General features: G+C 42.0%; 4 protein-coding genes and 1 long non-coding RNA gene across 8 annotated transcripts in view; 1 reads left to right on the forward strand and 4 right to left on the reverse strand.

The window, feature by feature from the left end:
* HOXA3 (homeobox A3) overlaps positions 1 to 18,472 on the reverse strand; it is a 53,174-nt gene extending 34,702 nt beyond the window's left edge. For both annotated transcript variants that reach the window (XM_070729379.1, XM_070729378.1), the window contains exon 1: positions 18,210 to 18,472. The gene's annotated coding sequence lies outside the window, so the exon portion shown is untranslated. The remainder of the gene's footprint in view (positions 1 to 18,209) is intronic.
* LOC139154612 (uncharacterized) lies at positions 1,657 to 20,114 on the forward strand. 2 transcript variants are annotated; one of them, XR_011556942.1, is made up of 3 exons: positions 1,657 to 1,834; positions 1,922 to 2,023; positions 18,217 to 20,114. It is a non-coding gene; the product is annotated as an uncharacterized lncRNA (long non-coding RNA). The 2 variants fall into 2 exon arrangements; XR_011556943.1 differs by lacking the exons at positions 1,657 to 1,834; positions 1,922 to 2,023 and adding an exon at positions 2,030 to 2,275.
* On the reverse strand, positions 5,180 to 10,368 carry HOXA5 (homeobox A5). Its single transcript, XM_070729395.1, has 2 exons — positions 9,070 to 10,368; positions 5,180 to 7,912 (listed from the first exon to the last, which is right to left on the reverse strand). The coding sequence occupies exons 1-2, from the start codon at positions 9,725 to 9,727 to the stop codon at positions 7,662 to 7,664; spliced, it is 909 nt and encodes a 302-aa protein (XP_070585496.1). The 5' UTR covers positions 9,728 to 10,368; the 3' UTR covers positions 5,180 to 7,661.
* On the reverse strand, positions 11,340 to 14,248 carry HOXA6 (homeobox A6). 2 transcript variants are annotated; one of them, XM_070729399.1, is made up of 2 exons: positions 13,581 to 14,248; positions 11,340 to 12,195 (listed from the first exon to the last, which is right to left on the reverse strand). In XM_070729399.1, the coding sequence occupies exons 1-2, from the start codon at positions 14,038 to 14,040 to the stop codon at positions 11,936 to 11,938; spliced, it is 720 nt and encodes a 239-aa protein (XP_070585500.1). In that variant the 5' UTR covers positions 14,041 to 14,248; the 3' UTR covers positions 11,340 to 11,935. The 2 variants fall into 2 exon arrangements, with proteins under 2 accessions (XP_070585500.1, XP_070585501.1); XM_070729400.1 differs by lacking the exon at positions 11,340 to 12,195 and adding an exon at positions 13,098 to 13,482.
* On the reverse strand, positions 19,873 to 23,766 carry HOXA7 (homeobox A7). Its single transcript, XM_070729393.1, is given in 4 exon segments — positions 19,873 to 21,765; positions 22,960 to 23,346; positions 23,349 to 23,453; positions 23,456 to 23,766. Coding segments are annotated over 4 exon segments (984 nt in total). The 5' UTR covers positions 23,643 to 23,766; the 3' UTR covers positions 19,873 to 21,460.
* Positions 23,767 to 23,975: the final 209 nt, after the last annotated feature.

Genomic DNA, 23,975 nt, shown 5'->3' on the forward strand with positions numbered 1-23,975 from the left:
TTAGAAGAATTTCCAAGAAAAATACACCAAGAAGCACATCAAGAAAAAAAAATCAAAACAGATCGTCAAATTTCTAGAAGCTCAACATCTGTGCAACCACTGCCTTATAACCAGAATAGTTTGTTCCTACAGAATAAACTTTCTACTTTATTTGAATATAGAAAACATTGATATATTTTGTTATAAATATTTTCTTCTTCTATAAAGAAGATAATAAAAAGATAAGTTTTATCATTGTTATGTAATTGCATCTATACAGAAGACCTTTTTCCAAATCAGACCATCATAAAAAGTTCAGCTCTGCTCCTTTGCACAGAACCACACTGAATTCAAAAAAAGCCGCTTCTCAATCAATATGTGTAGATAGTCTTGCCAGGAAATGTTCTATATCCTGTGGTTATTCATCTATTTGTGGCAACTGTATACAACACAAAATATTTTGCAAAAATCTGAAAATAAGCAAATTGAGGTTGGGTAGAAAAGACAAAGCACCCCATTTTAGCAGGTTAAATAAACTCTTCCAACCATCCTTTTCTGCTTCTTGGAAGAAGGAAATTATTTGTTAAATGTAATAAGTAAAAGCATTTCACCAAAGGAAAATATACATATTACATGCATGTATAAAGTAATGCAAATATATTTACCTACTAAAAATAGAATTATAAATTTGTTGCTTGAAGAGCAAACACCACATATTAGTCTAGAATCTAGATGTTTCACTCCCCAAATCCAAATATTACTTAAAAACCCACTTATAACTGAACAAAGATGCGTACAATTTGCTAAGTACTGAAACATAGAAAGTGCATTGCAATCTATTCACAGCTAAATCTCTTTTTTTTACACATTTGTATGCACCATTCTTTCTTGCTCCAAAAAGGGACCTAAAAAGACAACTGGTGAGTTTTTAAAGATAAACCTATATTAGTCCAGCAAACATCTCAGATAAAAGCAACTTTCTCTATTGTGGCATTCTCTAAATGCATTTGGACAATTTTTACCCATGTTAGCTCAAAATTTCTGGAGGGCACGAAATTAGGGAAAGCTGGAATCAAGGCACACGTATACAAAGGATAAAAGGATTTTTCATAGTTCTCTTTATGAAAGGTGCAACTCTGGATCATTAAAATAAATGGAAATTCTCCTGAATGAATTGGTTAGTATTTATTTGTACAGAACTCAGAAAGATATTTATATCGGTGTATGCAGCTCACATGCATTTCTGCAGAAGAATGGGGCTATTTGTGCCTTAGCACCACGTTCACCTGATTCAGGGAAAGTCTGTGCTTGATAATTCAAGATGAAATACAATGTGTATTCTTCTCTGAAAAGAGGGATTTTCTATTCTTCCCTCAGTAATTGAGGTCATTCGACCAACCACCAGAGTTCACCTGGAGTCCATACTGTGATCCTCACTTAACTCGAAGCTGTTTTATCTTTTGTGTTGATAGTCAAGATCTTGGCTATAACATTGACATCAAACTCTGTCTAGGCTGCTCATGACTAAGAGCAGTGCAAGACGTAAACTTTTGACCCTCAACTTTTTGACCTGGAGTAGTTACGCCCTAAATCACAAAGATATACAAAAGCAATGCAGCTTCTATCTCCTTAAAGAAGGATTAAGCTCCGCAACCTTCCTTTCCCCATTAGGTTTTCCTGGAGGATCTAGAGAACACCACATGTGTTCTTAAAAAGAAAGAAGAAGAAACAGGAGAAGTCCTTTAAAAAAAAAGTATATCATTGTAAGCAAAACGTAACATCACTTTCCAAAGACATTTCGCCACTGCTGAAAAAAGCAGATTAAGCTGAAGAGGGCTGGTAGGCTCTGTGACAGGTGGGTAAGCCCCAGTTTCTGAAATAGATCTGCCCAGGGCATAATATTAAGATATCGACCCTTTTACCAAGTCTTTTTTTTTAATAGCAATGATAACAATAACAACACTCTGAAGAACTGATCCAGTGGATTTGTGAAGCCTTGCCCAGAGAAAAGCGAGATGAACTTGGTCTAAAGCGAGCTCTGCTGGTGAGTCTCAGAGTGTGCAGATTTATCTTCCTTTCTGCATTTACTTAACCTGGCAATGAACTGCAAGAGCTGCCATTTATTATTCAGAGACAGACCTCACCTCGAGCAAGGACTGTTTCACAAAACTGCAATAATTACCCAATAACCTTCATAACAAATATTATTATTGAAAAGCCATTGTGAAAGATCGGGAGCATGAAGAGAGGAGCAGATTCCAGGGATTCTGAAGAGACACACTTTTGCAAAAACGCAGTATGATATACTTTACTTTGTAATTATATTGCATTGACTGCATCTATCTAAGCAGGAAAGATGTACTGTAGTTCTTTTCTCCCAGAGAAAATCTGCTTGTAACAAATATTGAAGTATAAGCTGGCTACTTGGATTTTACAGAATCCTAACAGGTCTACAATGTATATTGTCAGAATTAATAGAAAACTGCAAGGCTGGATTATATCTCCCAAAACAGTCTTGTTCTTTCAAGGGGAATAGAAGTTAGAAATAAGGAGGAAGATAAGTAAGAAGATCTGATGCAGGAGCTCTAATTGCTAATCTCAGTATTAAATTGTTCAATAGAAACAGTAGAAAGTATAAGCAGTATTTCTTTCACTTGCAAAATGGAGCTAATACTTTTTCTGCAAGGCTTTCGGCAGAAGGTGCATGCTGACCCCATGTCATGTGAATTTCAAAAGTCATCTTTGTGCTTTCAGCAGAGGGGAGCACCATAGTTACCTTGCTAAAGTCAAAAAATATTGACTTGAGCTGATAAAATTGAACTTTCTAACATCCATAAGGAGCTTCTGATAAGGTGAAGGAAAATTACCATAAGAAAATAAAATAGCAATGGCATGATCATCATTTATGCAAATACACTTTTTTAATTTAAAAAAAATGGTTTACAGTGTTCTATTTTGGAATACGTGTAATAAGTGTTTTGAGCAGATGAGTGCCTTTTGGTCTGTTTATTCAACCTGCTGCTCCAATACGAAATGACAGTAAGATAGACTAAAATAAAATCATCATTTTCAGGGGAAAATGTTTTCTACTTCTGCACATTATACATCTATTTTTTTAATTGTGATCTGCAGACTAGTTTGCACAATAACATGGGGGGGAAATCTCATTGAATTTTAGGGGTATCCACTTTTAAATAGAAATGCAAAGGATCACTTATTTGTAGAGAACTTTGATATAACTTTATGTCTTTCCCTGCTCTGTCTGTGAAATCAATTTGTTCATCCAGCCATTTTTCCACTGAGCACTGGCTGAGTGGTTGTTAGTTCAGGAGATAACTAGATATGGAAAAGGAGCATTAACAAGAAAGAACTCGAGCAACTTTAGTCTCTAAGTCACAGAATTACTGTATGTTCCCTAATTGTAAATAGTCTTAAGGATGACTACCACATTTGGTTTTTAAGATCTCACTGTAGAAGGATTTCCTTCCTCATGTGTGGGAGTAAACATAGCAATAAGAAAATAAACCCAAGGCAAAAGAATCGGCTACTCTCCCCTGGCCCCAGCTGGTTTAAGCAGCATTTCCCCCCTCTATTTAAAATAGGGAAGCTCAGCAAAACTTTAACACAGCACATTTAAGATGAAGTAAATAGTATAGTATTTTATGTGGAGACTTTTCCCTTTGGCATGTAGGATCTTTGTTTTTTGTATGTGTAGGAATTCATCAGTAACCCTGCAGAGTGAAATGTGTTCCACTGAAAAGCTAGCTTTCTGTTAAATGCAATTGGGGACTTGTATATATGTATGGATGTATATATATGTATACATCCCTTCCTTTTCATTATCAGCAAAAATATGTTACACACACAGAGGGAGAGAGTGAAAGCGGGAGAGGGAGAGAGAGAGAGAATCTGTATGGCCTTCCTCTTAATTTTACTGAAAGAAAGATGCAGGGCACAAAGGTAAAATTCCCCATTCTAATTCTTGCTCAATCTTGTTGAAAATTTAGCACATCAAATCCCCGCGTAAAACAGAGTTGTGGAGGACGGGACAGATAACAATACATTTTATGCCATTCTACTTCATATAAGTGTGAAGAGAGATCACATACATGCACGCACAATGTAAACAACGACACTGGGTGCCTATGTTCACAATTAGAGTCAACTTAAAAATGATAGAAGTTTCCAGATCGTCAAATATTTATTAATGCCTCCACAAAATCTGTCTCTTTCTAAACAGCAACTAGAATAGGGTAAGATTCGATTATATTGCCAGATACCACTGATGCAAACTGCTTTTAATTCTGTATAATGTGCAGAAAGAAATTAAGACATAGGGAAATAAAACTCCATTTGGCATTTAATTGAAAGAAACTCTAATAGTCTAGTCGTGACATATACATTGACCAATAGCTGAATTATTATTAGCAAGAGTTTAGGAAGGGAATCTGTGAATTATTTTAGGTAATTCTTAGGCTTAACCCCCCTGATTCATAATATAGATATACTCAACTTCTTCTCTTTAAATCCACTAAATCCTTGTTCAGTTGCAAAACCATTCATTTTATTTTGTATATAGAATTGCTACTGTTCCACAGCAGTTGCATTCCTAAATTTCTAGAAATAAGAATTATATGATGCTTCAGAAGGCGGCAGGCTGGCAAGGGAAAGTTTTTAAAAAAAACAACAACAGCAATGTTCTTTCATGCTTTCTTTCAACCCTGGAAATTCAAAGACTTAGATCTAAATCCGGCCATAAACTTTATTGCTGCACAATCACACTCCAGTGAGAAGTGTCTGCTTAAATAAAAAGAGGATGTTGAAATAAACAGGCAGCTGGGGGCCTCCCCCAACAATTGGCAGCCAGTAAAATAGAGAAAGAAAACAGAGAAAAGAGAAAGGTTGCTAGCTATATAAATGGGCTTGTTTATTATGTCCTATAAACTTAGGGACAATGTTCAGTAATTTCCAGGGATATAATGGTATGCAGAATCTAAAGTTATGATCTATTTCCTCACATTGGAAGGAAGAACACGAGGAAGGTATAAAAAGAATGCAAGATTGGAGTGGGCAATAGGCAACATATGCTGTGTAGACGGTGTACAAATATTAAGATAACAAAAAACACAATGAATTGTGTACAGCATTCTTGCAAGTGTGAATAATTCTCGAAGGCAAAAAAGACCCAAAGAATCCGGTATTTAAAATCAACTAAAACACCTTTATTGATATATGCAAATATTTCATCTAGATGAAAATATTCCAGACATGCCAATAACAATGGGGTTGTTGACCCTTCCAACAAGTTTAGCCAAAACCACCACCCTCCCCCAATTCTTTCTTTTTAAATTAGCCTGCGGACTCTTCTTCCCATAAATACTACTGATACAAACAAACAAACAAACACCCTTCATGGAGCAAAAGAAGTCATTATAATTTGCTTTAGCCATCATAATTAAAGTTAGGCCTCAAAATCCATCTCTGCCAAATACTCTTATTCTGCTTTTTTTTGCTTCAGATTGTAATGTTTGATTCGGGATAAAGGTGAAAATAAAATTTGTTCTTCCTATATGTACCAACTCAACTCCAGAAAAGTTCAAATTACATAGGATTTGGGGCAGATTGAAAACATTCACCCTGTCTTGCTTTAATGCAGCACCTTGAAGAGATTATTGGACTGTTTCAAAATGCAGTCAGGTCCAAAAACAAGGAGTAATGCAAAATTATAGCTGAGTTCTCTTCTGTAAAAACAAACTTAAGCAACTTGTCCACATAACTTACCTTAAAAGCCCTTTTTTTCACTGAGTATTTGAGAACTTGGGGAGAGATACTTCTGTATTTAAACCCTGACAATTTGAATGACCGGGAGGCACAGGGAGCCTATAAGAGAGTCAAATGAAGTCCAGCGTTGGTGTGATTATATGTTATGTGGTATATAATGTTGGATGACAACTCCCCAGAACCATAAAACTTACTTTAATGGCACCATGTGACTTTTTATAGCCAGTGAGCCTATCTGTCTATACTATGGATGATTTTACGATCTAATTCATAGACAAAACCCTATTCATTTGGTATCCAAATGTCATATAGCTGGAACTTGGGCTTATAAAGTTTACTGCTTTTTAACTTTTAAGGGAAGATACCAATGTACTTCGCTGTAAAGCTACAGATCTTTAGTTACTCTTAGGAACTCAGAAGCTTTAACCATTCAAGCCTGGGTTAGGTAAGTAGTGTTACATTTCTAGCAAGATTAATTGTAGCAAAGCTAAAGAAAGAAATACATATTTATTTGAGTTGATCTGAAATAGTCTTTCCCCAATATATGTTAAAATTGCAAGAGGAAAAGTGTAATTAATGGTAGATTGTGTATAGGAGTTTCTGGAAGGAATCCACCAGTTAGTTTTCCTTAGAAAGCTAAAATTCTTAGAAATGAAGTTGAAGAAGCAAATGTTTATTTATTTATTTGTTTGTTTGTTTGTTTAGATGAAAGAATTAACAGTGTTGTATCTCCCCCCCTCCCCAAAATTTACAAACACTTTTCTTATACAACATTCAACCCAGAAAAGAATCTTTCGTCCAGTTCACAGGGGCTTTTGGGCTCAGTTTCGTCCCCAACTTTAGTCTCCAGACTAAATGTGGAGCAATATATGAGTCTCTGTAGGGTACAGACCAGCTCCCCCTCAAAAGGCAAAAGACAATAAAAAGAAAAGGGGGAGAAGATCCCTTATAAAAGAAAGTTTATTTTTCCAGTCAGTTAAAAAAAAAATCCACATTTCTTTTTTTTTTTAATCACCTTTTTTTGTTCAAACAGCCAAAACTTTGACTCTATTTGTAACTTTGTCCACAAACGAAACAAAAACAACACCCCCCCCAAAAAAACCCTATACTTTTCCGAAGCTGCGCTTAATAAAAGCAATTTTTAAGAGTTCGTGCAAAAAAGTCATATACAAAGGCACAGCAAGGACATACTGTCTGGAACCACAGTTTTCGTCACAGATTCACTATTCACTACACGTTTGGACAAGTTCAGCTTGTTTTTCATTATTTTCACCTCTACAACAGCCATCAATGACACAGGAATTAGGTAGTATTTTTTTTTTTTCTGATTGGAAATGTTGGCCACAGCTTGGAGTTATACATACACTGACACGTTCAAACACACATGCATGGTTAAGCACAGCGAGGGCAACAACACAGAGAGAAACACTGAGTGTGGGGTGCGGGAGGGAGGAAGGGAAAGCCTTTTTTAGTGTTTGCGTAGGACTGTTTCTCCCCTCCTGTTTTTACAGTTACTTCAAGTAACGCCACTTGCTTCATATAAATAAGTTAAAACATCTACATTAAAAATAAAAAAAGACAAAGCTATTCAAGACAAAAGAAATGCACAGGGAAGCGGGGATCTACTGCAACACTCGGCCGCGCGCGCACTAGGGAGGCTCAATTAAACAGGCTCATGATTACTAAGATACATCAGCAGAGGGGTTGATTCGCCCATCTAGGAAAGTTAAAGCAAAGAGATATTACTGACGCGCCTACGCAGGGTCAGTATTTATATTAATATTGTTGAATTGTTGTGGTGTTTTTTGTACTTGGTACTTGTGTATTTTATTTTATTTTTTGCCTTTCCGGGATGGAGTGTGTGTGTGGAGGGTGGGGGAGAAGCAGGGCTGGCAAATCTCTTAAGGGCGAAAGGCTCCTCCTGCGGCTGCCATGCTCATGCTCTTCAGTTTGTTATCCTTTTTCCATTTCATGCGCCTGTTTTGGAACCAGATCTTGATTTGTCTCTCTGAGAGGCAAAGAGCATGTGCTATTTCAATCCTCCTCCTGCGGGTCAGGTACCTATTGAAGTGAAACTCTTTCTCCAGCTCCAAGGTCTGGTAGCGGGTGTAAGCAGTCCGAGCCCTTTTACCTTCAGGCCCCCCTATGTTGTCTGCAGCAGGGGAAAAGAAAATAATAAGGGAACCGGTTTAGACTTTGGCAAAAGGGACATATCCCCCGCCCCCTTCTTCATTTTGGCTCCTTGCTGTCCGTTTTGCTCTCTCTCAGATTTCTTTCTCTTGTTAGTATGCTGATTTGAGGGAAAGGTTCAACAAGTTCCTCCTTCTCTCCTCCTCCTCCTCCTCCTCAGTTCTCTCTCTCTCTCTCTCTCTCTCTCTCTGTGTCCTCCCCCACAACTTTCCCCCCCAAGTAATTCAAGCCTGCTGAAGTTTAAACAACCTCCCCTTTGACTCTCCTAATGAAGGGCTGATCAGTTTAATTCCAGCCCGGAAGCTGCACTTCGCCTGCAACTGTTCCTCAGCCGAGTCTCTCTACTTGTTTTCTAAAGAACTTACTTTCCGATTATCTAAGGAAGAACTAGCAATCCCCCTCAGTCGCTTGTCCCAGACCCCAGTCCACTTTTAATTTCAAGCCCACCATGTGTCAGTCAAGTTCTCTGTCTGGAGGAGAAATTATTATTTCCATGCCGAGGCTGAAGGGCTTCAGGCAGGTCTAGCTTCCCTGGGACCCCTTTTCCTATCTAGGCTCCCCTAAATTTCCCCCTACCTTTCTCCTAGAGATAGCTCATCCTCCTCTCTCTCCCCACACCCACCCAACACTCACAAGCCCGTATACACCATTTCCTCAACTTCTTTTTGGATATAATTAGTAACGGTGTTTCCCCTGGACAATCTTCGCCATAAATTACTGAAGTTGACACGCACTATTCAGTCTGGTTCGCTCGCTCGCTCCCACCATTTCCATTCAAGCTCCCAGTCCTGGAGACCTGGGGGAAAGTCGTTACGTTACACCCCGATTTCCGTTCCTCCACTGGCCTTCAGCTGCGCTGTCCTTTCCAAAGGGGACGAGGGTGGGAAAGAGTGTGTGGCTTCCTCCAGAGAGAGACCCACCTGAGCTGGCAGCTAGTCCGACAAACGTGGGGCGCCCGGGAGAGAGGGAGACACGGGAGGAGAAGGAACCTCCTTGTCTCCCCCCCCCACTTCCAGCTTCTTTTTGGCCAGCCTTGTGTCCCTCGGTTCCCTGGACCCCTCTCCCACTCTCCCCCTGCTGCATTAGGCTACATATAAAGAAAAGCGGGCATGCTTTTACCATGGCTTATGTGGAGTTTTCTCATCCAGGGGTAGATCTGGGGCTGGGGAGCCTGTTGAGCTGTGTTTGGGTCGTTCTGCTGAGAGGTCGCCTGCTCGTTGCCGACGGGAGGATCCTCCTGGGCGACCGGCGAGGTGTTAAGCCCTTCTCTGCCCAGGTGGCTGGTGTTGGTGCTGCCACTGCCGTTGCTGCTGGCGCTGCCGCCGGCGGTGCCGCTGGTCGTAGACGAACTGCTGCCGGTCGAGTTAACGGCGGAGGTTTTGCCCCCTCCGTGATGAGCGTCGCCGCTGACAGGCGAGGCGGCCGAGGCGGCGCAAGGCAGCGACTCAGGCGGAGGCGAGTGAGCGGCCGCCGCCCGGTTGGCGTACCTGGCGTCGGGGGTGGCGGCACTGGCGTTGGCGTTGGCGCTGGCGCTGGAGGGGTAGCTGCCGCCGCGAGCCCTCTCTGTGGCCCCCCCTGGCGCAAAGTGGCTGGAAGCTGAGCGGGCGACGCTGAGGTCCATGCCATTGTAGCCGTAGCCGCCGTACCTGCCGGAATGCATGCTGGCCGATTCCCTGAATTGCTCGCTCACGGCACTCGGATCTCCATAATTATGTAACGGGTACTCCGGGCCATTTGGATAGCGACCGCAAAATGAGTTTACAAAATAGGAGCTCATTTGTTGTTGTTGTTGGGGCTTGTTAGGGGGTATTTTTTTGTTGTTGTTGTTGGTATTTTTTTTTAATCGGGGGGCCTTGATTTGTGGCTCTTTGCTTCGTTTTTGGTGCGTCTATAGCACCCTTGCACAATTTATGATGAATTATGGAAATGACTGGGACAAGTACTTGGTTCCCTCCTACGTAGGCACCCAAATATGGGGTACGACTTCATATCACGTGCTTTTGTTGTCCAGTCGTAAATCCTGCCTGATGACCTCTAGAGGTAAACTCGCGTACTAAATGGGGGAGTTGGGTGGATGCTAGAGGGCTGGGACGCGCGCCTGGAGCGCGAGCCCGCTGCCAGCTCCTGACTGTCAGTCGGCCTCGTGCGCCACCCTCTGGAGACTTGCTAGAGTTTCACTTTTCTCAGCCCGGAGCTGCTGCAGGACTGAGGTCGAATTGGGGTTACAGCCCATTATAGTAAAATTATGACATTTCTCTCACAGTCCCATTAGTAAGTACCAATTGTTAGAGACTGTGCGTTTTAGGTTAAAAAATAAAACAAAAATGGGGTATTGGGAATGATATATATATCTATATATCTATATGGTATATATGTGCAAAAAACATGATAAAGTAATTCAGCATAGATTTCTTTGGAACTTAGGGACCAAAATTAACAATTTTTAAAAAACTGATTCAGAACATATAAGAAATGATGAATCTCTGTGATAATAGTAACAGAGCAGCAATTTCAAGGGGAAGAAATGAGTGCCAATTTTAAATTTGTATTCAATATAAATGTCCTGCAGTATTTTTTTAAAATAGAATTATTTCATGGGCTTTTAAGAGATACAGTGAAAGAGAAAATTCAGGAACATTTTAAGGGCCTGCAAATTTTCTCCACCTCATTAATATAAACATAGCGGTGGTGTTTATTTAGGAGAATGTGAATTACTCCTTTTTATTATTATTATTATTATTATTATTATTATTATTATTATTATTATTATTATGAGTCAGATTTATAGTACAAGTGCTATATTTTTCATATTATTAAAATATAATATGCATGTTTCCACATATACAGAGTGGCACCAATAATAAAATTTCATGCTACTACTATAGAAAGCCTTCACTTGCACTTTTTAGCACACCAAGAGTATGATACAGCTTGTTCTTATTTAAATGTGGGTGTCTTCCCCAAATATTGCTTTAAAAAAAATATTTTTAAAATGGATAGAGAACAGATCCACAGCACAAGGATAAATTAATTTAAAACCAGGTCAATAGAAGAAGAAATTGAAAATACTCAGTGATAAATTATATTAAATAATCATGTGTATCCTAGCAATTTGCCCATCCACAAAGGTCTGTCCCTCCTTTTTCCCCATTCAATTTACAATATTTTACCCTTTTAAAAAGGCTGGGTTTTTTTAAAGATATACTGCTATACTTTAGAAAAATTAAAATATTCAGCAGATAATCAGAAAGGTTTTGAATTATGTTTCCCATCCCATCCATTATCTCTTTTGAAAATCCTGATTATGTATTGGGAATTATGCATACATGTTAACATTTTCTCTTCCTTTTTTTTCTTTTAAAAACCCCCATGAGGATGTAATATGCAACATCATTCAAATAAAGTCCCAGAGAAATCAATATTATTACCAAACAAATGGGTGCAGGTCTGAGATGAAAAAAAGGTAGAACAAAGCGCAATTATTTGTTTTAAGTGAGAGAGCAGACAAAATGTGGTGAAGAAGCTTCCTGTCCTTCTAGAATCCCTCCCTGGATCCAGGTCTGACCCTTTTCAATGCGGTAGGGGGGGGAGCCAGACCACCAAATTGTAGTTTTGTACAAACACTTATTTTTTTTATTATTATTATTATTATTTTTTTAAAAAGGAAATAAAGGCATGGCTCATATCAAAAGCATTTAAGCACCTAAATTCACAGAGGGGAATCCTGACTATTACTAAGCTTTTCTACTGTCAGTAATTCTACTGATACAGAAATTCACATATAAAGATGTATAAATATGTATTTTAATTAAGCCTTTGGAAATATCTGCATAACAACAACAACAAAAGAATAATAACCCAATAAATTTGTAGGGCTGTGTGTGTGTGTGTGTGTGTGTGTGTGTGTGCGTGTGTGTGTAAACTGGGAGGCAGGGTGATGAAGGAAAAAGCTACTAATGGATGGTTTATTCTCTTAAGCATAATTTTACTCCCCGGTTTTTTCCTGTGTTTCCTCTTCGCCAGGCTGGGTGGAATTGATCAATTTGCTTTCTTTTTTCCATTTCATCCGCCTGTTTTGAAACCAGATTTTAATCTGTCGTTCAGTAAGGCAAAGAGCGTTTGCAATCTCAATCCGGCGCCTTCTGGTTAAATATCTGTTATAATGGAATTCCTTTTCTAACTCTAGCGTTTGGAACCTGGTGTAGGTTTGCCTGCCCCGTCTCCCATGCGTTCCATACACTGTACCTAGGGAAGCAAACATATATAACCTCGAATAAGCACACCGCCCGTCTTTTCGGTTAACAAAGAAATCGGGGGAAATCCTTGTAGCTATACTCCTTGTTTACTCATGCTTTCTAATTTAAGGGACAAGCTCGCACGTTCTAGTGGCCACAGGATCAGGTATTTTGAAGTCATCTTTTAATTTTATTTTAATTTTGGAATTGGGAGGGGGAAGCATAAGCCCTTCAATAACAGGAAGGGAGATTGTTTTCAATGTGGCCATTCCCTTTGGATAATAGGCCCTGGTATAATAGGACAGTTGCTTTTATGGTATACTTTATATCCAGACTTGGTGTAACCAAATTGGAATTATTTTTTTTCAGTCATACTGATTTCCAAAGGGAAGGAACTAGCAACCCTACTTGTTAATTCTTTCCCATTTTAAAAATTTGGAGATGCTTGTCTTGGCTTAAAGTTCTCCTATTCAATCAACTGACATCAGCACCTAAATAGATTTATTTGCAAGCCCCCAATAAATTTAATAAAAGTATATTTTGAAGCACGTGGAGTGTTTTTTTTAATAAAAAAAATAGAAAGTAGAATAGCAGAAAGTAGAATATAGAGGTAAATTAAATTACAGCATGCTGCTTTAAAGGAAGGTCGTTAATGCTTTATTGAAAATAGACTGAAACTCTCCAGAAGCTTTTTGATTTTAACACTTAATTGTTAAAAGATCCTTATATTTTCTAATTCCTCTGGTAGAAGAACAAAGAATGACATTCTGATGCATTGAAATGGCGATGGTGGTGGGGGTGGTCATTGATCAAGTTTTCTTTCTTCCCTCCCCATTAGATGATTTGTGTGCGCGCGCGTAGATATTACTAGGAACGTGCATTCAATAGCTCATTCTTATACACTAATGAGTGGCTGAAGGGAGGGGGAAGAGAACTCTCACAAATATATGGAGCAGTCAGAACTCTTCCCTTGCATCACTCTTTGGCTCTGATAGAAAGAGAAGCTTCTCTGGTAATGGTGATGGTGAAGATGATGGCCAGCAGTTTAAGCATCAGCAGCCACCCAGTTCTTAAGAAAATATTGATTTTCGAAGAGCGTTAATAGTTATTTCCTTAAGATTTCCTTTCAGCTAGGTGACGCTGCAAGGGCAGGCTTCGTGTGCTGACTCAGCCTCCACCTTTTCAAGGTAGTCCTCCACCTGTCAGGTTGAAGGAGAACTTGAAAAAAGGGGTGTCAGGTAATCCCTGGGCTTTGAACCTCCTTCTACCCATCCTAGACAGTCTGAAAATGGCCCATCTGAAAAAAAAACAACACGTTTCTTCCCAAGAAAAGAAAAAGAGACCATCACCTCTGCAGCCCACCTCCCTATTTTATGGTTACCTTTTATGACTTACCAGCACACGAATTCATCCTTTGCATCCAAGGGTAAACAGGGCTGGCGTACTTCCGGTCGCTGTTTTCCTCGTTTAGGATTTTGGCTGCCCCGTTTTCGGGCTTGTACTGCTGGTCAGAGGCAAAGCAGGGCAAGTAGTCCCCGGGGTTGCTGGCCCTCGGCTTGCCATTGCCGGAGGGCGAGGAGGCACCGCCCAGCTCCTTGTCCGAGTAGAAGCAAGAGGCTCCATAATCATAGGCTGCTCGGTTGCAGGCGATGACCGTGTTGGGGCTGGACTGTTGGAAGAAGCTAGGGGAGGAGTAGGGCTTCTCCTGCAGGCTGCCGGCCCCATAAGAAGCTGGAAAGTGCCTTAGAGCCTCGTAGCCAGCCGCGGGGTGGTAGAGGGGGATCTGCCCCAGGAAGGACTCTTGTCCATTCGACAAGCTTCCCGGGAAAGCGGGATTCACGAAATAGGAACTCATGGACGCTCCCCAGATCCCGGACCTTGATTTGTTGTGTATTAGTACATCTGGCTATAACTATTAGTAGTCATGCGAGGGGTTTGTTTCTGGATGGCCGAGCGCCAAAAGCGACAGCAGCAAATCGCACCAGCTGACAGCACGGCGACCAATGAGCGAGCGGCGGACGGCCTTCTCCCTTGGGATCCGCCGCTACCGAGCCAGCAAAGTTCCAAACAACCCCATCCCTCCCCCCCCCCGGCTCACATACACAGACACACATACACACCTCCGCCGAGCCTAGCAGATGGCAACTTGCCACCGGGCGCTCTCTTTGGTGCCCACACGGAGATCAGGGTTGCGGGGAGGAATTGTCCTCGGGTAACCTCCCCCACCCGGGGAGGAAATGGGTGCTCGTCGGGTCGAGTGGGGTACAGTATTCCCACCTAAATGAATGAATGGTGCCAGGGAGAGGCTCTTATCGACGGGTACCTGACTGCTTACAGCAAAGAGGCACCTCCAGAAAACTTATCTTGCAAAAACCGTAGTCTATCCAGGAGAAGATCCCCCCCACCCCCAATTCTCCCGGTTCATTCACCCTCTTGCCAGAAGCTTGCGGTCTGTGTCCCAGCCCAGCCGCAGAGGTGAAAGCGAAGGAACCGCGTGGGGTAGAGGCGGTGTCTTAAGAAACGCTTAAAAGTGGGGGCTTGACAACCGTCTCCAAAAGAGAGAATCTGGCCCACAAGAGATTCGGTCTCAGTGAGCCGGTTCCCTTCACACCCGAGTCAAAAGCAATAAAACGAGGGTGCCCAAAGCATGTGGGAATATTCTCCAGCACAAGGTAAAGGGCAATTGAAAACCAACTGAATTGCATGATTTCCTTTCCCTGTTTCTAATGAAAGGTATGTATACGTGTGTGTGAGAGTACTTGGGTGCCTCGAGAATGGCTTTTTTTTTAAAAAAAAACACCTCCCCAAAAATCCCTTCTGTTCAAGATGACCCAGAACAATATAACTCAGTTAACTTAATCCTTAACTCTCAAGCGAACAGGAAACGGCGATTCTCCGACACAATTGTTGTTGCTTCTGCTCTTTATTTGTTGTCAGTGGGGGCATTCAAAGGAAACCTCTCTGGGTATGTTAGCTGTTGCTTTGAAGAGAGGAAATTATTCCAATAAAAATTTCCCCCTGTTGTTAGTCTTTTAACTCCCCCAATGATATCTTTGCAACTTCAGTCTGTTGCTATAATAAATCTCGCAGGAAGGTGGGGAGCAATTAAGTCACCCCATCTTGAGACAGAAGGGCAATAAAACCAATTAGAAGAAAGAAAGAAAGAAAGAGAAAGAAAGAAAAAAGAAAGAAAGAAAGAAAGTCAGCAGATACACACTTTTGAAATCTGCAAACCTGATTGAAATTCCAAAATGCAACAGGAAAATAATTAGGCCTGAAGTTACAACACTATTAAGGGATTGGGAAACCTAGAAAGAAAGGAAGACTTTCACAAGGTGGATGGCAATTTCTGAAATTATTTCTGTTTAATTATGTCAGTCTTACCTCCTAGGAAATATGAATAAGATTAAAGCCAAATCTTCTTGTACCAATTATTTCTGTGTTTTCTTAGGTGTTCTGTTTTCTAAATAGCTACTTTGTTGGCATGAAAACCATAAAGCTTTTGGCCAGCTTGGCTAGGTAAAAAAAATCCCTGACTCCAATTTGGGTATTTCTAAAACAGCAATAAGTTAAAATAGCTGCTGTCATCATGATCGTACCACTTTTAGTGGCCAGCTTTCTTTTGGTCCTTAACTGGAGTTTCAGAAATCCTTCCAACAATGGATTCCCGCTTCCCACCCACCCCCGCCTCCCACTCACCCTCGCTAAATCAAGATCTGTAAATAAAATTTTTGGAGGATTTGGAGAAAATAGTCCCAAAAATGGAGAACAGACACAGACGCACAGAATATTGACATATATTGAACCAAATATTTCTATAAATGGAGTAAGATATTTGTTAAATTGTAAATTTATCCCAATATAGCTCGATATATTGGTTCTATGTATTGGTTCATTTTCATTAGTCAATTGCCCACTTGTACTTCACAAAAATATAAATAGCTAGAGAAAAAATGTGATTATTTGTAAATTTAATGCAATAAACAGGGAATTCTTCCTGAACTCTTACATCCACAGCAAGCATAATTCTATAAAGAAGAGATAACATCTGAACAAATTACTGAACAACAACAGGAGCAAATTACAAAAGGGAAAAATGGCCGTTGTCCAGGAAATGAAACTGTAGAAAGAGTACACTTCCACCCCACCCCCCCACACCCTTACATCTAGACATTTGGAGATACACATCTGTTAAACAGAAGTTTTGCCAAAGTCTGCACCTTCCCAGAGGAATCCAGGCACATTCTCTGAGACACTTTCTTAATGAAGAAGCAAGGTAAATAACTGGGCCAGGGCCCTTGAGAAACACCCAACGAAGCAGGTCAGACTTTAGAACTCTTTCAAATAACAACCTCCATTGATTTAAAACGTGTGACTACCACTTTAACAATGAGGGCCTCCCACTACCCCGCTCCCCCTCCTTTCATTCAATCCAAGCCATAAGTCAAACAAAGTTGGAACATAGGTGGTGGGGGAAAGGGGCGGTAGATCTATTCATAAGTTTAAAAACTCCTTTGCTGTGAAGGTACAAATCCACTTACAAATTCACGGAGCTAACGGAGAAGCAAGATTTAGCCAACAAATCTTACCCGAACAGATCTCTCCGTCCGAGCCATTGTTTAGATGGGAATATTAGTAACCCGCGGGATAAATTCAGAAGCGTCTCTAGGTCGCCCTGCTTAGACGTAGCGCAATCGTTATTTTTTTTTCAGGGGTTCTTCGGCCTTTCCCTGCGTACATTTAAAATATAAAAATCGTCTGGGAAAGAAGAACAACATCTCCGCGCGTGGATATGCTCCACCAAGGATAAGCAACCCATTCGGTCGGGATTTATTCCTCGGCTCTCTTTTAATTATTTATTTATGTACCTGGTGACTGGCCCGACTCTCTCAGCGCCCAGTACCTTTAAGGGCCACAGAGTGGCAGTACTGAGTAAATGTTCTCTCGCCGATAAATAATTATCCGACATTCACTGCAGCTGCAGTCAAGCAGATACTGCAATGTAATATACATGTAATTCTTTATCAATTCGGGGGAATGGATGGGGGGGGTAGAAAACCTACGGTATTTTTTGAAATTAAGAAAATCTCGCCCACGGCGGGGATAAATACAAGAGCAGAGAAACATTTCAGTTCGTACAATCAGAAATATTTTCCTGTGTACAAATAGAAGAAACCACCTCGATTTGGGTGACCATGCACAATTGCCTCTATGAAAACATTACACAAACCCTCACATATTACCAGCTATTCCAGCTAAGACAATTTCCACCCACCCCCCATAAACAATGACTGAAAAGATTTATTGAAGCATTTAATCCCGCTCCCCCCCCCAACATCCCAGCACTAATGACAAAAACAATAACAACAACAACAACAACAACAACAACAACAATAACAACAACAACAAAAGAAACGTTCGGGTTTTTAAAACGCTGTCATCTCTTCCTGCCTCCCAGACACGCACATTAGCAACACCATAATATTGCGTTCAGGTCTTGCCTATAGAGGCATCGCCGGAATTAATCTCCATCTAAAATTCCAAACACGTGAGGAACCGCCTCCATCCACTAATTTATTTCCATTCCTCACAGACAAGTCAAAATAAACACAACCTCTTAATAGCTTCCACCGCAAATTAAATCTTTGCAAGGACCATACCAGCCCTCATAGATTACACACCACCTTTGGGGGGGGGGGGTGTTTCCAAGTCCGCCTTTCTGCAAATGAAACTGCCGAGCGGAGGTTTCTGAAAACCCACCACGCTTTTCTTTCTCTCTCTCTCCAAAGGCAGCCTTTTAACCCAGCCAATGGAACAGGAACAGTGTCAGGATGACACTTGGAACCCGGCGCTGATTTGTATGCGCTAGGCAAAGTCCCGGAAGCTTCGGGTTGCATTGGTTCAGCCTCGCTCTTAGGCAAATCGACCTTCTCTCCTAGCTAAGAGAGGCTCAGATAGCGCGCGAGGCTGCTTCGTGTAACTAAACGGGTTCTGCTTGCTGACGCTCTCCTCTGCGTTTCTCACCTTGTAGGTCCTGGCTGGCAGGAGCCGCTGCTACTTTGACAGCTGCCGCTTTGCGTGCCGTGGAGACGAACGGCCTTCCTTGTTGGTGCCAGAAGAAGCCAGGAAATTAGCCAGGTTGAGAGTTGAAAAATCTGCCACCCCACAGCTTTGAATCCACGACGCCACACCTTCCGGCAGTGGGGCTGGAAAATGCCATTCCGGACCTGCGTTCGAAGCGACCGCCCGTCCCCAGTCTCCATCCACTCGGCTCCCTTTTGACTTACAAAGGACATATGAAAACCCGGGTGGGTGGTTGGAAGGGGTGGTGGGGGGTGGGGCTGAAAAGGCAGAGAGATCCGAAGCAGGACAGAGCAGAGCAAAAGAATGCAGCTCTATTCTTGCCAGGGAAATTATAAAAAAGTTCATGTTCACGATTACCACCCACATGACCGCCGACAACCAATAGAGAGCCCGAATCACTCGTAAAGTTGTATTGCAAAGTTGTAAATTTTCATAAACAACAACGGATTTATGGCCTTTTCCTCATCACTAAGAAAGAGGCAGGACTTAGGAAGGCGCCATTTTACCAGGGAGACGGTCCTAGATTTTTAAAGGACCCACCATTTGGACAATCTCCCCACCACCACCTCCACTTTTTGCATTGAAATTATGCTAAATACATTTAGAGGCGAATAAAGTATCAGGCGCTGGCCTTCTTCCCACCTACGATTTTTAAAATAATTTCCCTCCTTTCTTATAATTTCTATCTGAAAGCACCCACTTTGCTTCAGGTTTTTTTTAATGGTGTGAATAACCGTCTGAAAAAATAAAAATAAGGACAATATCTCAGAAATATTTGAAGATACACCACGGAAGAGAAGTTGTGTTTCGGTTGCTTCTGCCTTCTCCCCCTATATTTAGCATATTCAGACCTCTGATCTGAGAATATCCATTTTGGCAATTGTATCATGTGCAAAATGCGGATTTATATTTAGGCAGGGAAGGTGCATACCAGACCCACATTGGAATTAAGGTTATGTGGTGAAGCTGGAACGAAGACATAATCCTAAATCATCTGAAGCCAAATTAACGGAGCCACTTGAGATGTCAGGGGAGAAAACAGGATCTATTTATCACTCTTGGTTCCAATGGAAGAAGCTGCCTATGAAATCTGTCAGGATTGTGCCCACATAACCAAGCATCTTTCTACTTCTGTAATGTTTTCCCATTTTGGTGAATCATTCTGCAAATGAGTTTGTGCTGCTGTTTTGTTGCAAGTGGTGAAGGTAGTGAGGCACCAATCTTATTTCTTCAAGATATTTACTTGCTCAAATGTTTTATAGTTCATTGTATGAATGCTGAAGAGTAAGGCATATGCACCCATATATGTGTGTGTGTGTGTATATATATATGTGTGTGTATGTATATGTTTTTTATGTTTTTTTATGCACCCATATGTGTGTGTGTGTGTGTGTGTGTGTGTGTGTGTATATGTGTGTGTGTATATATATGATTTTTTATGTCGGATCAAAATGGGACCATCCTAGTCTCCCTTAATTTTAAAATTCCAGCTAAAAAAACATTTGATATATATATGTATGTATGTATGTATGTATGTATGTATGTATGTATGTATGTATGTATGTATAATTTGCTTGCAAAAACAAAAGAAAACTGCAATCCATTGTCATCAAGCTTTTTTTATTATTTCTGTGTAACATTAAACACTTGGGTGATACACAAAAGCAAACTTCAAAGATAATTCATACATATATACACACACACACACATACACGCACGCGTGCGCACTTCCCTGCCCCTTCTAATTTTAACATGAAATACCTCAGGTTTCACAGTGTACAGAGCAGAAAAAAAAACCACATTTGTAACATACAACTTATGAATAAAGATTAGCCAAAACTTTAATGGTGGAATTTATTTACACAGAAGGTTGTGGGTTTTTTTAATGTAATCATGCTACAAAGTTACCCAATTTAGTACAGGCTTTCCAGTTTATGATTGAGTTCAAAACAAAAGAAACAAGCAACGTTCCCAATGCACAGGTTGTCTGAAATGTAGAAAAGTTGTAGCCTTTTGTATTGAGCAAGTACAGAGTGAGGGAAGAAACTGATGAAAGAGCAGGTGATGGTTGTTTAAATTCACTTAATGTCTTCTTTTTAATTGCATAAAGCACAATTAATGGACAAATTTCAAACAAAACATCGAATCAGCCTTGGGGAGCACAATATGGAAGGAAAGAAAGATGGAGCAGGTTTTACAATGGATACAATCAGAATTTATCTCATAAAAATTCGGGCTAGCGAAGACTTGAGAAGAAAGCTAATGTTGCAGCATTTTGACTTAATTTAATAACAGCCTTGCAATAAATATATTATGTCTTAAAAACTCTAAATTATATTCATCAGTACTCCGCACCAAACCTTTGAACCACTTTCAAGGCAGGCCTCACAGTTTCTGCGTGACAATATCAGATCCCGCCAACACTGTTTTCGCCCCCTTTTCATTTGTACAATACAATTTTGGTGATAGGTAGGTGGAGTTACTAAATAGGTAGTTTTCAAAATAGGTAGTACGAATCATTGCAGTTGAGTGTAGTGGTTTATTATTAATTTTTAAAGGATTTCTTCCCCCACCCCAAACCCCTCCCTAGTTATTTAAACAAATAAGCAGAAAGTTCAACCCCTTGGAAGTATATAGAACCTTAGTGGAAAATTAGGTAGTCTGAAATTAAGCCTAGCGCACTTTTCCCTTTCAGATTTTTTGGGATCTGTGCAGTCAGGTAGTTTATTTGGAAGCTAACTCGGTTGGGGCTCTTGCGCGCGCTCTCTCTCGCTCTCTCTCCCCCTCTTTCGTGTGCAAACAATGGGTAATTGTTGGGTTCATTTTCTTTTCACAAACATCATTTTTTTTAAAAAAAAATTAATAACTATGTTATTTATCACTTGTTAACATAAATGGCGACCAGCTTGGGTGCCCAAAGCCAATCCAGCCCAGATCCTGCAATTAGGACAGGATAAATCCAGGGGATGTCTAGAGGTAATGAAAGAGCTCTACCCTGCTTGTCTCTCTCGCTCCCCAGACCCTGGTAGGGTGGAAATGACCATTAAAAAAAAAAAAAACCAAGGATAGTTTTATGTTTATTTTGTTTTCAACAAAAAGAAAGAAAGCTTCAGGAGAGCGTTTACAGCTGTCACGTGCAAACAGCATTTGAGAAGAAGCTCGGTCGAGCCTTCTCCTTCTCCCGCTGGCATTTACTCTGCGTCTTCCTCCTCCTCCTCCTCCTCTTCCTCTTCCACCTTTTCCACCGAGGTAGTGGCGGGTGCCGCCTCCTCGCTGGCGGCGGCCGTGCCTCCAGCGGCGTCCTCTTTATGCTCCTTCTTCCATTTCATGCGTCGGTTCTGAAACCAGATTTTGATCTGCCTCTCGGTCAAGCACAGGGCGTGAGCGATCTCTATCCTCCGCCGGCGGGTCAGGTAGCGGTTGAAGTGGAATTCTTTCTCCAGCTCCAGCGTTTGGTAACGCGTGTAAGTCTGACGGCCTCTCTTTCTATCCGGACCTAAAGGAAGGGAAAACACAGGGGAGGGGGCGCAGAAACCACGTAAGTTAAGGCAGGAAATGAAGACAATCTACCTGAATAAAACCCAGAATTTACAAATAAATCGAAAGGTACATGGAATCAGACCCACTCATCCCCAACCTCCATTCCACCCCCCCCCTCTAGATACAATACTTGGCCGCCCCAAAGGCCTTTGAACCACGCGGGGTTAGGTAGATCTCCGTGAAAGTATACCCTACTTGAAAATAAACATCAGTAAACAGTTCTCCTCTCAGTTAGAATCCGTCACTTCCAAAATAATTCGGCTGTGCACCTCCACGCGGTTGTCTTTCTGACTGAAGTCTCCTTCATGGAAAGTCTGGAGGCTGTTTTTCAGCTTTTTAATCGCTAACCTTAAAGAAAAACCCCAAACAGGCAAAATGGCTTAGCGGAACTCTGGCGACTATTAGGTCTCATTCTAGAGGCACTGTCTGGGTGTCCCAGTCTTGCCCGCAAATTCTATTCAATATCATTTAAAATACTGTAATGCCTTCGTCTAGGGGAGGGCAGCGAGGTTTAGCTGCACCAAGTCTTTCTCTCCACCCCACTCCTACACACACACACACACACACACACACACACGCCTGCCCGTTTATATAACAGGTCCCTATTTTCCTGGCAAGAAAATTCTATAAAAAAATATTTTTTAAAAAAAATCACATATTTTAATCCAGTGCTCGCAGGTGGCTTGTCAGTCGTTGTGCTCTGGCCCAATTCCCGTCCGAGGTTCCCATTCTCTGCCGCTGAGGGCAGAGAAAGGCGCCCCATCGCCAGGCGTGCTCTCCGGACCCCTCCGCCACCTTCGCCTGTTTCCCCTGTGGCGCAGCCCGGAGCTCAGCCCGACTCTCCAGCCCCATCGTGAAGAGGAGTTAGATAAATTTACGAGGCTCGAACTCATTAATTGGGCAATAAAAAGTTTTATGAGGTTCATTTACATACATTGCCACAGGTTTTTGCGCAATGGCGCCTCTACTCTAATTAAGAGCGAAGAGGCAGGCGCACTTTTGACGAGGAAGTTTGCCGCCTTGGCTCGCCTGCCTGAGGTCGCTAACATTCGCCCGCAGGTCGAGGTGTCCCGTTTTATGGGGGTTTTTTTTGAACGAGGCTTTTGGTCTTTGCCCGCCCGCTCTGCCCCCCCTCTCGCCTTTCTCATACCTGAAGACCTCATCCAGGGGTATATCCGGAAATTACTCTCAGCCTGGCTGTGCAGGTTGCTTTCCTCCGCTTTCTCACAGCTGGATTTGGTTAATTCATTGCAGAGGACGGGAATGTTCTGATCAAAAGAGGAACAATGCAGGTTGTAGGTATCAGAGCCCAGGCTGTATCCGGAAGAGAACGGGGTTTGATATATGGCACTGTTCACATTGTACAAGGCAGGCATGGAGGAGGTGAATGCGCTAGCGCCTGGTCCATAGCCGCTTCTCTGGGAGTTGGTAGCAAAGGAGCAAGACGTAGGCTCCGCATTTTGGAAGAGAGAAGCAGCCCCCGTCGTATATTTGCTAAAAAGAGCGTTCACATAATACGAAGAACTCATAATTTTGACCGGTGATTTGTTGTCCGGTAGGCTTCGGTGTCGGTTTTACGAGGTAGCGTGATATATGATAACATTACACCCCCAGATTTACACCAAACCCCATTTTCTTTTGGACCGAGCTGCCTCCACCACGTGACCAGTCATATGACCCCGTCCGCCAATCTGCTCCTGCATCACAGGTGGTGGAGATCAGGGAAGCGCACCAGGTCCTGTAATGGAAGGAAAGAGCATCACAGTCGCGCCTCGCGAAAGGACCGAAGGCAGCCCGGAGGGTTCTTTGCCCCCCCAGGCGGGATTGCCACATGGCTGCGGGTCCGCTAAAAGAAGCCGAGGAAGGAAGCGCCAAGGAACGAAGGCGCGCTTGGGGCTGTGGCGAGGCAAATCGAGGCCGGCGTTTGGAGAAGGAAGGCAGGCCGCCCCCGGCTTTCGCCCATCCTTCTCTTCCGCTCCTGCCAAGGAGGCTGTAGGGGCGGTGGAGTCGTCACGCACTTCCTTTAAGCCCCCCCTCGTCCCCCCCAGCCCGGAGAGTCAGAATCCTCCTTACGGCTTGACCGAAACTACCGGCTGGATTTGGGATGCCCCCCTCACTTTAGTCTCTGCGCCGTTGGCAGCCCTTTGCCGTAATTCCAGAAGAGCG

Source organism: Erythrolamprus reginae, chromosome Z, assembly GCF_031021105.1.
Source record: "Erythrolamprus reginae isolate rEryReg1 chromosome Z, rEryReg1.hap1, whole genome shotgun sequence".
Lineage (NCBI taxonomy): Eukaryota > Metazoa > Chordata > Lepidosauria > Squamata > Dipsadidae > Erythrolamprus > Erythrolamprus reginae.